We start from the raw sequence: 16,643 nt of genomic DNA on the forward strand, positions 1-16,643 counted from the left end.
TCTTGCCCGCCCCTGTGGTGGCCCTCAGACATCACCGCCTCAGCAGGCGGGGCCGCGTCACGGCGTTCGGGCCCCGCCCCCTCCTGGCGCGAGCCGCTTCCTGACGTGTAGTCCCCGCCCCCTCCGGGTTAGCGCAGGGAGTCGGGCCCCCGGCCGCCACAGTCACCTCGGCCGCAGCCGCCATCGGCCTGATCCCCGCCCCCAGCCATGGCCGAGGACCTCTCTGCGGCCACGTCCTACACCGAAGACGATTTCTACTGCCCCGTCTGTCAAGAGGTGCTCAAAACGCCTGTACGGACCGCGGCCTGTCAGCACGTGTGAGTAGACGTTCAGGTCTCGGCGCGAAGCCGGGTGGTCGTTGAGGCCCCTCATTCGGCCCACGACTTTAGGTCGCGGCCTGGCGGCAGCCGAACACCTCACGACCTCCTCGAGCGCCGTTCTGCCCGCAGTGCCCGCTCCAGCCCGTCAGAGCCGCTGTCCGGCCTCCCGCCCACCTTCCTCCCAGCTCCAGGCCGGCTCCTGCGCCGGCCCCTCACCAAGTCATCGAGTTCTGTGGGCCAGGATTCCCGGGTTTTCGCGCTCCCAATGGTAGCCAGGCTCCCCAGGCTGTGGTTTGCAGGCCCGGAAGGCCTTCCTCCTCCGCGCCCGCCCCGGAGGCTTCGCAGGGAATGTGGATCCTTTTTGTTTCCTAGCAACCTGAGTGAAGCCTGGGGTATCGAATGTCAAACAGACCCGCGGGGCCCGTACGGCCGGCTCGGCCCGCTCCGGGACCTGCCTGGTTTTAAAGTTTTGCCTTTCAGAACCTTGGGACATAACTTTCTACAGCCCAGTTTCCTTCTGCCCCTTACCTTCCTGCGCTGTTTCACAGACCACCCTGTGGATTCCTATAGAGATTCTCGATAGTCTCTGCATAGTCGAATTGGTAGAGATATTCAGGGGCTGGCTGTGTGTCTGGACGGGAACGTGATGCCCATGGTGGTTGTTGTTGGTGAGCCTTGGATTAGGTTCCGACCCACAGCGACCCTGTACAGGGTTTCTGAGGCTGTAAATCTTTACGGGAGCAGAAAGCCTCATCTTTTGCCCGCGGAATGGCTGGTAGTTTCGAACTGCTGACCCTGAGGTTAGCAGCCCAATTCGCTCTGATAGCGTAGTGGTTACGAATCGGGCTGCGAACCTCAAGGTCAGCAGTTCGAAACTACCAGCCATTCATCGGGAGAAAGATGAGGCTTTCTACTCCCGTAAAGATTTACAGCCTTGGAAACCCTGTACAGGGTCGCTATGGGTTGGAATCGACTCGACGGCACTTAACAACAACAACTCTACCAGAGTTCCCTTTATGTTCGTCGTGGTGGTGGTCGTGGTGGTAATGTGCCGTGGAGTCGGTTCCGACTCATAGTAGTGACCCTGTACGGGGTTTCCGAGGCTGTAAATCTTTACGGGAGCAGAACGCCTCATCTTTCTCCCGCGGAATGGCTGGTAGTTTCAAGCTGCTGACCGAGAGGTTCGCAGCCCGATTCGTAACCACTGTGCTACCAGATGATGCTGGTAGAGTAGGTCTTTTCGGATCAGAATCATTTCAATGAAAACTGTTTGGTTTTTCTCCTTTTGTATGCTAGAACAGATGGGGTTTTAGGGTACTGAGATGACAGTTTCCCTTTGTTTTATCCTTTGAGCATATGACTTGGTTCCTACAAGAATGGACATAAGGAAGGAAGACTTGGGTTAAAAGGAATGGACTGAAAATGAGGTCCTCCCTTTAGGGGTGAGGGAGGACACACAGGCGAGATGGCACACGGTTGGTGTTCGAACTCGCATATTTATAGGAAGAACATAGACGAGTTTATAGACTGCTAAAGAGTTCTGATGAGGTGCTGGAGGGTAAGCGCTGGACTGCTAATCTCAAGGTATGTAGTTCAAACCCACCACCTGCACCTCTGGAACCCTATACAAGGTCACTGTGAGTCAGAACGGACTTAAGTGTCATTAGGGTTGAAAGGACCCCTTCTGTATGTAGCACCGCTGGCAAATGTAACTCAGGGATGAGCACGGTCCCCAGAGAACTTTTTTAGCAAACAGTTCCCAGGCTCCATTCCAAACTTAAAGGAATTTCTCACAGGTGGGGCTTGGATATCTCTCTTACCCTTAACTCACCTTTGCAAATACCTGAGAAGAACTGAAGAAGTTTCTAAATATGTTAATTTCTTCCTTTTTTTTTTTTTTTTTTTCGGGCAGAGGTGGAGTCTTCCATTTTGTTAGGAAGAAGTTAAATTCTGGGTTTTTACTCAGAAATGCCATTATGGCTGTTTATTTCTTGATTCCTACTCTTCTCACTTAAGTCCACATAGTACATGGCTTTTCATAAAGATATCATTCCAGTTATGTTTTTGCTGTTTAAGGGAGATGAATGACAGTCTAGCAGTGGAATTTTTTTGGTGCAGTAAGTGGAGATTCTTAGGAAAATATTTTGAGATGTATATTAATTTGACTTCAAACTAGTAGTATTCATTGCCATAATTAGATGTTATTCCTGTATCAGAAATATATATATATTAGTGCTTGTGCTGGCCAGTGGGTGGGAAGGTAAGGAAGACAGATGAGGGCAAGTTTTCATAACAGACTTTACTGTGTATCTCTAGTAGGTCTTTTTTGGGCATAACCATTTCAATTACTGTTTGGTTCATTGACCTCATAGATGTCATTGTGATCTATGTTGTTGTTGTTGTTGTTATGTGCCTTAGAGTCGGTTCCGACTCATAGCGACCCTGTACAGGGTTTCCGAGGCTGTAAATCTTTACGGGAGCAGAAAGCCTCTTCTTTCTCCCGCGGAACAGCTGGTAGTTTCGAACTGCTGACCTTGCGGCCCGCAGCCCAGTTCGTAACCACTAAGCTACCAGAGCTCCTTATAACCTCCCTCAAAATCCTATGCAATTTGCTCTAGCCTGTTTCTCTTTATGGGTCGATACTGACTCGATGGCACCTAACAACAACAACTTCTCTTCATGGGATATTTTAAATCAAGGACTATAATATGGCTTGGAGTCCTGCTGTGGTGCTGAGAGTTAAGGTGCTGGACTGCAAAGTCGGATTGAACTACAGGTTGGTGGTTCAAGCTCACCAGCTGCTCCTTGGAAACCTTGTACAGGGTCACTGTTGGTTGGAGCCAATTCGGTGGCATTTAATAGCAACATAATAAGGCTTGACTTCAAAGCTGTGGAAAAAAGAATGGAACTGATTTTCTAAATTCAGGACTCCCAATTCAGTCCATTCAGCTGAGATGGGACCAGCCTGGATATGCAGATTAAATATAGAGTAGATCTTGTTGATAGGGATAGACAAGTTTTCTTTTACTGTGCAGCCTTTTGACACATACACACACAGAGCCATGTAAGATTCTGGCTACACAATGAAAGAAAGCAAGAGGGGGCAAGACTTTTTTTTTATTTTGAAGCGGTGATAAGGGTGGAACTGGGTCTTTATTGACTGGAAGGAGTTTGTTTAATGGTAGAAATGGAGAAAATTCTTTTATAAACATTCTAATTTTCTGTGTCATGTGCTCTTGCCTATTTTCAAAGGACAGACTTGAACTTTTAATCAAATATGTATTTGGTTACAGAATGTGTTTATGAATCAAGATACTGGAGTCCTGGTGTGGCGCTATGTGTTAATATGCTAGACTGCAAAGTTGGTTTGAACCGCATGGTCGATGGTTCAAGCTCACCAGCCACTCCTCAGAAACCCTATACGGGGTTGCTATGGGTCAGAACTGACTCAACAATACTTAACAACAAGAAGTGAGGAATGAAATGATAAAGGCTTTAGACCTGGAAAATGAAGACAATTTCAGTGACAAGAAAGGGTTTGCCCATAAATTGTTCTGGTTCAAAGGAGCAAGTTTTCATTATCATTGGAGTAACTTTACCAAACTGTGAGTTTTCTTATAATCCCCAATCATTTTTTTCAGACAACAGTCATTAATTGCTTTTTATATGCCAGCTACAGAGACTTCTGGAGTGGTGGTGTGGGTCAGCGCTGTACTGTGAACCACAAGGTTAGCAGTTCAAACCCATCAGCTGCTCCTCAGAAACCCTATACAGGGTCGCTATAAGTCACATCCAACTCAACGGCACTTAACAACAACAGGGAAAATAAAGTGCTCTTTCTCTAGAGTGTTGTGGCTTAATGGAAAAGACCTATAAATTAGTATGATTTATGTAAAAAAGAGTCTCTTAGAACATTTTATGTGAGCGTGAGAGCGAGTATATAAATCAGTTTATGAGTACAGAGAAGATTTCCTGAATTAAGTAATATTTTATCGAGGTGTGTTGATACTGTAGATGATGACTGTAGTGTCTGTGGAGGTAAGTAGGGGTTAAAGAGACTGCCTTTGTGTGTGTGCCATAAAATTTGACTGGAGCCAAAGGATATAGCTTAGGGCTATTGGCAAGAACTTAAAGTCTAAGTCCAACTTGAACTTTTTTCTTGAAAACCATAGAAACCTGTTAAATAAGTTCTGGCAGGGGAGCAGCATGATCACGTTTCAGTTTTGAAAGTTTATTTTAGTAGTAGGATCCAACTTGATAGTGGTGAAGAGGTCATTTATTACTCTTATTAGTGAGGGAAATGATTAGAACCTCAACTAAGATAATGATAGTGGGAATGGAGAGAGACAATTCCTGACAGTTTAAGGAGATCTACTGTAAGATTGGATGATTTAATGATATATCCAATAGTTAAGTGTATTTGCATAATGTGGAATATGAGGGTGCTTCAAAAAGTTTGTGGAAAAGCGGAATTAAAGATAATGGAATTTTTCCACGAACTTTTTGAAGCCCTCCTCATACATGAGAAACATTTAGGTTGAAACTAAAGCTGTGGGCATGGATGTAAACACTGAGGGAGGTACTTAGAGGGCCCAAAGAACAAATTCCCAGGGAATATGTATTTAAATGGAATCTTGGTATAGTGCTGCAGGATAATGCAGTAGACTCAAGGTCCGTTTAAACCGCAGGGTCAGCAGTTCTAACTCACCAGAAACTCCCCGGAAACCCTATAAAAGGTCTCTTTATTAGTTGGAGCCACTCAATGGCACATAAATAACAAGAATGTATTTAAATATTGAGTGCTGATAATGCTTCCTGAGAAGTAATGGATGAAAAGAAAAAAACAGAGCATCACATTGGGAACTGTCAGAATAAAGAATATTAAGGAAACAGGTCAACAGTGTTAGATGTTTTAGTGTGGTCAGATGAATACAGTCCTTCTGTATCTGATAGGCTCGGAAGACTGGGTTCGGGTTGCTTGTGTATACCAAGAGATTTGTGCATACCAAATTCCACTGATGTTCAAGCCCCTTATATAAAATGATGTGCATATAATCTACATATATCCTCCCTGCATACTTTAAATCATGTCTTCTTGTTGTTGAGTGCCGGGGTCGATTGTGACCTATAGCTATTGTGTATAGGGTTTCCAAGGAGCAGCTGGTGAGCTTGAACCACCAGTTTTGCAATTCAAGTGACTTTGCAGTCTAATGCATTATCTCATAGCTCCACACCAGGACTCCAGATTACTTAAAATACCAAATTGAATGTAAATGCTATATAAAGAGCGCTTTACTGCCACTGCTTAGTCTTTGAGAGCTTGCTTTGACCAGTTAATGGCCATTTTACCTTCACAATATATTCTGTCACTGTTGGTGACAGATGTTAAACCTACAGATACAGAGGGCTGACTGTATTTTGAAAAAATTTATTAAGACCATTTATCTACTTTTTCTGGTCTTAGGGTTTAGGTGGCTAATGTTCATGTGTTCCCTTTGTCCTTTGGCCTAATTGCAAAGACCTTTTCTTAAGAGACCTTTTCTGAGATCTAAATGATGAGTAGATACTAATTTATAGAGGCATGTATTTGTACATATAGAATTGTTGTTGTTATGTGCCGTGGAGTTCTTCCGACTCAGCGATCCTGTACAGGGTTTCCGAGGCTGTAAATCTTTACAGGAGCAGAAAGCCTCATCTTTCTCCCGCGGAACATCTTTCTCCCGACTCCACGGCACTTAACAACAACAACAACAAATTACTTATAGGAGGTTGTATCTAGTTTGCTAAGATTTAATTTATACCATTATGCCATTATACCTGATACAGGACTTGTGCATGTTGTTTTAGTTCTCTAGTGCTGCTTTGTAACAGACATGCTATAATAGATGACTAGCTGCAGAAATTTATTCCCTCATAGTTTAGGAAGCTTAGAAGTCTGAATTTCTTAGAGTCCCAGCTCTAAGAGAAGACCTTTTCTCATTGTTTCTGGGGGGATATCTTTGTCATCAGTCTTCTTGGTCTATAAATTTATTAGTGCAAGGGACCCCAGGTCCAAAGGGTGAGCCCCACTCCCACCTCTTCTTTCTAGGTGATAGGAGGAGTCCCTGATCTCTGCTAACTTCTCCCTCCCCTTTTATATATTTTAGAATTAAAGGTGGTCTCTCTTCTAACTAATTGGCCGATCACGTCATGGAGGTGTTTGCATCATTATGTTGTTGTTAAGTACCGAGGAGTCGGTTCCCACTCATAGTGACCCTGCATAGGGTTACCGAGGATGTAAATCTTTACTAGAGCAGAATGCCTCATCTTTCTCCCGTGGAACCACTGGTAGTTTTTGAACTGCTGACCTTCAGGTTAGCAGCCCTATTCATAACCACTATGCTACCAGAGCTCATTATATAACAGGCAAATTATCATTCTATAACTGCGAACTCATTGCGAATCATGACCCAGTCAAGTTGGCACATGTTTTTAGGAGGATACAATTCAATCCATGGCATTCTGTCCTTTGGCCTTCCCAACTTCAAGTCCAAATTCCATTCTTGTGCAAAATTCCTCTTCACCTGTGAATCGAGAGTAAAAGTTATTTGCTTTCAGAGTTCAATGGTAGGTATTTCTATTACGAATGGGAGAAATTGGAGAAAAAGAAGGGTTAACAGGCGCTAAGCAAGCTAAAAACTCAGTAGAACAATTTACTTTAGCTCTCAGTGCTTGAAAATCATCCTGTTTGTTGAAACCATCCAGGCAATGGCCCTTTCCTCTAGATACTGGATGTTGGCCATGCTCTTTCTGAACCCTGAGTTTCAGCTCTTGCCTCCAGGCCCTCAGCTTTGAGTAATTCAACTCCCTCAGCCCTGGGAGACCCCATTATTCTGCCTCACTGGCATGGTGGCCCCATCCCTTCAGTTTTGGGCAGCAGATCTGACCTTCCTGGCACTCATGAACGGCACTCTGGAACTGAGTTGGTGAAGATTTGACTCTTTGAAACCTAAGAGGTTTTGACTCTACCCTTAGAAATCCCTAATTTCTGGTTCCTTGGTCTCTTGAAGAGTCCAACTTGGCATGAAGTGGGGGGAGGTGTGCAAGAATACCCAAACTTGCAGATAGTACCCATTTGACCTAGCTTGGATGGCTTGATGATCAAAATTCAACTTACTGTTGTTGTTTGGTGCCATCGAGTAGGTACCAACTCATAGTGACCGCATGCACAGCAGAACGACGCACTGCCCCATCCTGGGCCATTGTTGCCATGCTTGAGTCCAATCTATCTCATTGGCGATCTTCCTCTCTGTCTCTGACCCTCCACCCTACCAAACATATCCTTCTCCAGCGATTGGTCCCTCCTGACAATATGTCCGAAGTGTGAGAGACGAAGTTTGGCCATCTATCCTGGCCTCCAAGGAGCACTCTGGCTGCGCTTTGTCCAGCATGGATCTGTTTGTTCTTTTGGCAGCCCATGGCACTTTCAATATTCTCCAACACCATAACTCAAATGCATCAATTCTTCTATGGTCTTCCTTATTTACTGTCCAGCTTTCACATGCATATGAAGTTATTGAAAATACCATGGCTTGGGTCAGGTTCACCTTAGTCCTCAAGGTGACATCTTTGCTCTTCAACACTTTTGTGCCGCAGATTTGCCTAATGCAATATGTCGTTTGATTTCTTGACTGCTGCTTCCATGAATGTTGATAGTTGATCCAAGAAGAATGAAGTTCTTGACAACTTCAATCTTTTCTCCATTGATAAGAATGTTGTTTATTGGTCCAGTGGTGAGGATTTTTGTTTTCTTTACAATTTGACTACAGGAAAATAAATTTGAAACAGGAAGCCAGTGTAAATTGCTGCAAATTGATGTACTTGACTTTAGAACAAAATACCAACGGAGAGGGAAGGAGTTTTCAAATCAAGGATCAAGTATATCCCCTCAGTCCACAGGGTTGTTAGGGACGGGCAACTTAGACATTGGCCACCTAAAATGGGTGTGTTTGTGTGTGTGTGTGTGTGTGTTATAATGGCACAAAGCAGCTGGCTTACAAGTTTTCAGGAGGAAGTTTAGTTTCAGAATGAGTGGGAGAAGGTAGCATCCCCGCTGAATAGTTTCCATCTTGTCTAGATGGATCAAGTGAAAGATGGGATAGGATTCTTTTAATTTAACAGTAATTGTTACCATGATTAATGGTGATTATCACAGTTGTAAAGGTAGAAGATGTAAAACCAAAATGGGGAGCAGTTAATCTTACACCCCAGGAATAGAGGACCCTAGGGAGAAGGGCATGAGCAGAACATAGGATCCTGATTAGAGAAGCAGTGACACCAGAAACAGAGGCAAAGGTGATGGCATGGAGAGATAGAGCATCTGAGGACTCTAGACTCATGGGAAGAGAAAGGCTGAGTGCTCATGGGCAGGGGGCTGGTTTGCAAAATGTGTCTTTTGGGTATTTAAACAATTATATAGTCCTGCGTATTTTTGTGTACATCAAAAAAAAGGAATTGTAATCATTATAGTGAAACAAGATATGATTGGGTTGAGTTCAAAACTGATGTTTTGCCATCACTCAATTCACAATACTGCCATCACTCAATTCACAATAAAAGCTTTTTAGAGTCCAGTTTGACCTCTTTTCTACTTGGACAAATGTTACAAAGCTTTTGGTGCTGTTGTTAAGTGCTTTAAGAACCCTTGAGTCACTTTTGACTCATAACGACCCTGGATAGGGTTTCTGCTCACCTTGTGGTTCAAACCCACCTTGCAGTTCAGTGCTTATACTACACAGACTCATTAGCATATAACAAAATCAGTGCTTGGAGGCACCCCACTCCACCAGTAATACTTAGCCTGAAGACACTCAGCTCCCTTGTTCCTGGAGTCCGCAAACTTACTCTTCTAACAAGTGCCAAGAGGCACCCCTATGCCCCTCCACTAGGAAGCTTCCTCCCTGAAGGCATTAAGTTCTCTCGCTCTTGCACCATCTCTTGCTGGTCTTCTGATTCTGCTGCTGCCACTTCACTGCCACAGCGTCTTAACCATCTGCACTGTCTTTATATAGCTCTCCTAATTTCCTTCTGATCCCTCACCAGATTTGCCTGTGACATCCATAATTCCACCAACAAGCTCTTCAAGACAATCTAGACTTTTACTTGGGTGCCATCTAGTCTGTTCCAAATCATAGCAACCCTCTATAGGGTTTCCAAGAACAGCTGGTGGGTTATCCTATAGTGTCACACTGGGGCTTAGACTTTTACTATTAGGCATCTTAAAACTCGTCCAGCTGCTAATCATTACCCAATTACAAAACCGCTTCCACATTCTAGGTTTCTGTTAGAGCCCCATTCCTGATATAAAATTCTGTTTTTATTACCTAGTACTGCCAAATATGACAGAAATATCACAGTGGGTGACTTTAACAAACACATTTATTCTCACAGTTCAGGAGACTAAATCTGATTGTCCCAGCTCTCTAGGAGAAGTCTTTTTCTCTTGTCAGTTTTGGGGGATGGTCTTGGTCTCAGTATCTGTAGTCTAGGTGTCCATTGGAGATCTCCATACTTCTGGGCCTCAGACTTCTGATCTAGGATGGTCTCAGTACAGGGACACTGGATCCAAAAGATGAATCCTGTTCCCAGCTCATCTGTCTTGATGCTGAAGTCCTCTGCTCATTTCTGTTTACATTTATCTCTTGTAAGATAAAAGGTGATAAGGTCACACCACTTATTAAGCGGTTGGTATATGTTCCAGCCATCTTTTTTGATGCAATTATTAACACACATTTTTTAAAAAGCAGTATATACACTGTTCATGGTGTGGCGCTGTGGGTTAATGCACTAGACTGCATAGCTGGTTTGAACTGCAAGGTTGGTGGTTCAAGCTCACCAGCTGCTCCTCGGAAACCCTCTAGAGGGTTGCTATGTGTCGGAACCGACTCGACGGCACTTCACAACAACAATAACAATATGTTCCATGATTTGACTTTTTTTATGTAACAAAATATCCTGGCTTATCTTTGCGTGTCCGTCTACATAAACCAAAAAATTGCTGTTGTGACAGTTCCAACTTTGTATCCCTAGAGGGCAAAGTAGAACCTTCCCCATCCCATTTCCAAGGCTTGGTAAGGTGGAGGGTCAGAAAAAGAGGAAGACCTCCAACGAGATGGATTGGCCAAGTGGCAGCATTGATGGACTCAAACGTAGCAACAATAATGAGGTTGGCCCAGGATCGGGCAGTGTTTCGTTCTGCTGTGCATAAGGTTGCTATGGGTCGGTACCGACTCGATGGCACCTAACAACAACCACAACAGTCTTTATGGGGACTTCTGGTGTGGCACTGTAGGATCAGCACTGGACTACGAACCATAAGATCAGCAGTTCAAGCCCACCAGCTGCTCCTTGGAAACCCTATACAGGATCGCTGAGTCGGACCTGACTCAGTGGCACTTAACAACAACAATTACGAAGTCCTGGTGTGGTACTGAGGGTTAATGCACTGCACTGCAAATTCAGTTTGAACCACAAGGTCGGAAATTCAAGCTCACCAGCCACTCCTTGGAAACCCTATGGGTTTCTTTGGGTCAGAACTGACTTGATGGCACTTAACAACGTGAGGCATATTACCACATCTTTCTCTCACAGAGCCACTGATGTATTTGAACCAGTGACTTCTGTGTTAAATGAGTGCTTAATCATTGCACCACCAGGGCTCTTAAGTTTCTTTGTCACTCAAATTACTATCAGACAAAATACCATTTACGTCTGCCTAGCATTAGTCTTAAGGAGCTGTGGTAGCATAGTGGTTACGAATTGGGCTGTGAACCGCAAGGTCAGCAGTTCCAAACTACCAGCTGTTCCGCGGGAGAAAGATGAGGCTTTCTGCTCCCGTGAAGATTTACAGCCTCGGAAACCCTGTACAGGGTCTCTATGAGTCGGAAGCGACTCCACGGCACATAACAACATCAACAACAGTATTAGTCCTGATGTGGTGCTGTGGGTTAATGTGTTGGGCTGCAAGGTCGGCGGTTCAAGCTCACCAGCTGCTCATTGGAAACCCTATACAAACAGGGTTGTTGTGAGTCAGTACCGACTTGATGGTACTTAACATCAACAAGTATTATAAGGGAAATGGCATTTCATATAGACAAAATGAACAATATTGAAGTTTTATTTGTATACTCAGGATTTACATTTCACCAAAGTTTGCACAATGGGAAAGGCCCTCAAAATAGGAGGGGATTCTAGAAACCTTTCACAGTCCTCAGTAAAATTTGAAAAACAAAACAACAGCAAAAAAACAGGAGATGATTTAGATGTTAGTCTCTCCTAAACTGTGTATGTTTACTCTATTACATTAGGGCTCCTCAGTATGAGTGTTCCTGTGGCTGTGGGCTGCTAACCACAAGGTTGGTTGTTCAGATCCTCCAACTTCTCCTTGGAAACCCAGGGTCTCTATGAGTTGGAACTGACTCAGTGGCATTTAACAACCACAGAGGCACCCCAGAAGAAAGCCCTGGTAATCTGCTTCTGAAAACCCAGCCATTGAGAGCACAGTGCTACTCTGATACTCAGGGATCACCATGAAGAGGGATTGATATGATAGCCACAGCTATCAGTGATAGCTGATTAAAGGAGAAAAAAATACTCCATTATTTCAATGGGTACAGAAAAGCATTTGGTAGAATTCAACCCTCTTTTACACCAAAATATTGTAGCAACCTAGGAGTAGGGTGGACCATCCTTTTATAGTGGTTAAGGGTAGTTTTCTTAGTCAGGAACTAGACAGAAGTGATTGTACCATCCCTACCACTTTGTGTTTTAAGTTTCAGTTTTGTTGATTTTTATATTTTAACACAGGAAACCTTTATAGTGACCCTGTGTAGGGTTTCCAAGGAGTGGCTTGTTAGCTTGAATTGCCAGCCTTGCTGTTGAAACAGATTTTGCAGTCCAGCGCAATGGAAATTTCTTTATTTTCTGTTCCCTAAAAGGAGCCATTGCACACGGTTGTGGGAAATTTTCATGTTCTGACCAAATGAATTTTGACAGCAGTGAAGTTTTCCTTAGTAAATATTGTAAAATATATAGAGAAACCTGCTTAATTTTGTTGTCTAGCCTATCATTTCCCAGAGCAATTTGTGTACTTTTTTGTAGTACACTAATCCATAGTATCTTGTAGAACATCTTGAAGTATATCAGTAGTAATCTTACCATATATTTTTCTTGTTTACCAATTCCTTCAATGCACCTTGGACTTCTTCCTTCCTTCAGTATCATTGTTTCTTGATCATATGCTACCTCTTGAAACAGTGAACATCAACCATTTCCTTTTTTTTTTTTTTAGTTTTTACTGTGAATTGAAAGTTTATAGGGCAGATCATCAGTTTTACATTCAACAAATCATATACTTTGTTTCATTACAGTAATTATAATCCCCTCCATGTGCCATCAGTTAACAGTATTTCTCTTTATTCATGTTAGCTTTCTCTCTCTCTTTTTTTAAATGCTTAGGCATATATAATAATTTAAACCACCAAAGGGTACATTCTTCAAGCCTGCTTCCTGGCTACCAGCTCTCATTCCCTCTCTTCATGAATTTAGCATTCTTCGATTTTTTTTTTTTAACGTTTTATTGTGAATTATGTGATAGTTTACATGGAAGAACATTAGTTTTACATTCATCCTGTTGTATATCGTTTCATTGCCATGGTTACAATCCCTTCCATGCATCATCTATCAACCAGAAGGTATATCCTGCAAGCCTGCCCCCCAGTCGTCAGCACACAGCCCCTCTCCCTCTCTGGGTCTAACGTCCCCAGCCGCTCCATCTCTCCATGTCATCGTCTCTGCCTCCATCTCTGGCATCACTGCTTCTCTGGATAGAGTCCTGCTCTCTGCTCTTCTCCCTTGATGATTCCAGAGACCTCTGCTCCTAGATTGCAAAGTCAATCACTCCCCTCCTTTTGCTGCAAAATGTCTACCTTTACATCTCTAACCCTCACATCAGTCTTGATAACAATCATTCACTATTGTATCACAAGAGACCTATCCACATCTCCTTTCATCAGCCAACCATTTCCTTTGGTACAGTGACTCTGTATTCCTTCCATCTTCTTTTGATGCTTTCTGCATCATTCAATAATTTGCCCAGTTTCCAGGAGTGGCTGGTGTGAACCACCGATTGTGGTTAGTTGTTATTGTAAGTGCCGTCGAGTTGATTCTGACCCATAGTGACCCTGTATAGGGTTTCCAAGGAGCAGCTGGTGAACTTGAACCACCAACCTTGCAGTTCAAACGACTTTTCAGTCTGGCATTAGCCCACAGTGCCACACCAGGACCCTGCTAGGACATATGTACATATAAGTAGCCTAGTTTATTCAACGTGAGTAAGTATTCAAAGTACCCTTTCTAATTGCATAGCTAAGATTTTATTTTTTTAAGACTTGCCTTTTAATATACTAGTTCTTTTGTATGTTTTTCAATAAATAAAACTCAGAAAATAAGTAACTTGTATATGGTACTAGAGCTGACCATGACTTGATTTGCATATGTTTGCTTTTAAGGTTAAATTTGCCGTTTGTTTCTTCACTTTTGGTGTGAGGGTGTTTTGTTCATTTTGCTCTTCCCTCCCTCAGGGCTCCCTGTACAAGCCTGGGGCCCAAAGCCTAGTAGGATGTTCAAGGGACCAGACTGTTCAGACATTAGCCTACTGGATCCTTCATGCTTCAGTCTTGGTGGTGCCTCTGTGTGGGCCCTTTGCAGGGCAGCGATTATGCATATGGAGATCCACCTGACTGGAAGCTTCGCCTGCCCTGCCAAGGAATACTCTGTACTTTGTGGGGGCTTTGGAGATGACAGACCTGTCCACTGCACTTAGTCCAGAGTGACAAACCTTGTGTGCTCTTTTAATCTTTATGTCTAGGGAGGTTCTCGTCTCTGAACAACCACTTCCTCTTGAGTGTGACCCAAGGAAAGGAGGGCTGTCCTACCTCCCCTCTTTATTCCCATCTTTTCCCCCTCCTCCTTGGTTAATTTTAATCACAGAAATGAATCACTTTTTTTCTCTCGTTAATGTATCACAAATGTTTGGTTTAGTTTCTGTAGAAAATGTTTCCTGACTGCAATGAGAGAAAGTGGAATACATTGTCCCCTCTGTCGTGGAAATGTAACTAGAAGAGAGAGAGCTTGCCCTGAACGGGCTTTAGATCTTGAAAATATCATGAGGAAGTTTTCTGGTAGCTGCAGATGCTGTGCAAAACAGGTAAATGCAATATACTGTTATCTTTGAAAGCCAGGTTTCTACTCTGGAAGTCTTGTCTTTTTAGAGAGTGTACTGTTTTGAAGAGAAAGAAGTTATTTAGGTTGGAAATTGGATAGGAAAAGCCAAAAGAATTGTGACTATAGACCTTACTAGATTTTAAATTTACTGGAAACAGAAACCAGCAATCTTAAATTCACTATAAATTTCAGCATGATATTTTTCAGTCATTGCTCATTGACTGTATGAATTAAATGAGCAAGCTAGCATTTAATTCATTTAAAATCCCATTCTGATACAAACCCAACCAACCCATAGGCAGTTTTTCTAACCGCATCCGTTTAAAACTTTGCACATAGAAATGTTAATAATTTGGCCTAATAGATTTATGTTGTTATGTAATGTTTAAAATGTTTTAAATATATATAAACATGTTTATAATTATTTAAGAAATTAAAATAGTTGGTAGAACATTTATTTTTTAAGTAACAAGTACAAAAGCTAGGTGGTGTTGTTAAGTGCTGTCAAGTCAATTTCAACTCATAGCGACCCTGTGATGGGTTTCTGAGGCTGTAAATCTTTACAGGAGCAGAAAGCCTCATCTTTCTCCAGCAAGTGACTGGTGGGCTCTAACCGCCAGCCTGATGGTTCACAGTCTAGTGCTTATCCTACAGAGATACAGCACTCCTAGGTGTTGGCATATAAATGGCATTGGTTCTTCTATCTGGATTTTATAGTTCCATCATTTAGAGAAGTAAAAATGGTGAAGGGTGATTAGGCTGTGAATATAACCCTGTGTCTATGAATTTATCGCAGATGTTTTTTTCTAACAGCTAATAGAGTCACTGAGCAAAAATAGTTGCTATTTCATGCATTCACCCAAGGCATACCTGCTTTTCCATCTCATTGAAGGAGGTGTTTAACTGACAGGGCAGTGGAGTGAAGCAGGAAAATACACTTGAGAGATTCTGGCTCCACTCCTCAGTGACAAAATGAAAAATGTGCCAAGTGTTTAACTGGAAACTTAATTTTTTAAGCTGTTTCTAACTATGCCATGTAGTAGTAAAGAATAAAGAAATGCTTAATAGTACTGAGTATAATTAAATAAAATTAATTATAAGTTATAAATTAGTAATTATAAATTAAATAAAATTAAATGAAACTTAAACTTTTATTTATTGGTCTTTGTTTTTAGTATTGGACTCCTGGTGTGGCATTGTAGGATAAGCATTGGACTGGTAGCCAGAAGGTCAGCAATTCAAACCCACCAGCCGATATCAGAAACATTATACACAGGGTTACTATGAGTCAGAACTGATTCAGCAACATTATTAGTATTAGCCACTCCATGCTCAAATGTAACTTTTTTGTTAATTTGTGTGTGTGTGTGGTGAGTCTGGATAGCTGAACCATTTTCCATTGTTCCTATATCTGACAGATGGAAATATCACTTACTTTCAGTTTCTACTTAAGGATCAAATCATTTAATGTTGTTTAAACAACAACAAAACTTGTTTAAATACAATATTTAGTAAATAATTTTTGTTTCTTTTCCTCTTGTTGGCAGTATTGCAAATCTTGTGAATTCTTTTCCAAGTTAATAACCACATTGCTTTTTAATAATTTACAGATTAAATTCTATCGCATGAGACATCATTACAAATCTTGTAAGAAATATCAAGATGAATATGGTGTTTCTTCTATCATTCCAAACTTTCAGATCTCTCAAGATTCAGTAGGGAACAGGTAAGCAATGTTTACTACTAAAAAGATAATTTTTTTATGCTGAAATGGAAATTGTTTATGATAAGATCTTTTTTGTTTTGTGTGTATTTTAAGTAAATAGCCAAGTGTCAAAACTAAATTTGTATTCAAAGTTTTACATTCGTAAAATTGTGTTAGGGTATCAACTTTATGATACATGTAAGCTTATATTGTATAAAAATTTCATAAAAATTTACATTCTGTGGATAAAACAGTAGCTTTGGAAGCTGAAGATTATTTTTTCTTACAAGTTTTACAACTAAAGTTATTTGAAAACTGAGGGGGAAAACCCTTTAGTAGTGTATTTGCAAACTAGA

General features: G+C 42.0%; 1 protein-coding gene across 1 annotated transcript in view; it reads left to right on the top strand.

Moving 5' to 3' along the window:
- The first annotated feature begins 207 nt into the window (after nucleotides 1-207).
- The window catches only part of RNF138 (ring finger protein 138, E3 ubiquitin protein ligase), a 25,586-nt gene continuing 9,150 nt past the window's right edge, over nucleotides 208-16,643 (top strand). Inside the window, exons 1-3 of the mRNA XM_006835130.1 lie at nucleotides 208-317; nucleotides 14,400-14,565; nucleotides 16,193-16,308. Of these exons, the coding sequence (XP_006835193.1) occupies nucleotides 208-317; nucleotides 14,400-14,565; nucleotides 16,193-16,308 (392 nt within the window). The remainder of the gene's footprint in view (nucleotides 318-14,399; nucleotides 14,566-16,192; nucleotides 16,309-16,643) is intronic.

Source organism: Chrysochloris asiatica, unplaced genomic scaffold, assembly GCF_000296735.1.
Source record: "Chrysochloris asiatica unplaced genomic scaffold, ChrAsi1.0 scaffold00015, whole genome shotgun sequence".
Lineage (NCBI taxonomy): Eukaryota > Metazoa > Chordata > Mammalia > Afrosoricida > Chrysochloridae > Chrysochloris > Chrysochloris asiatica.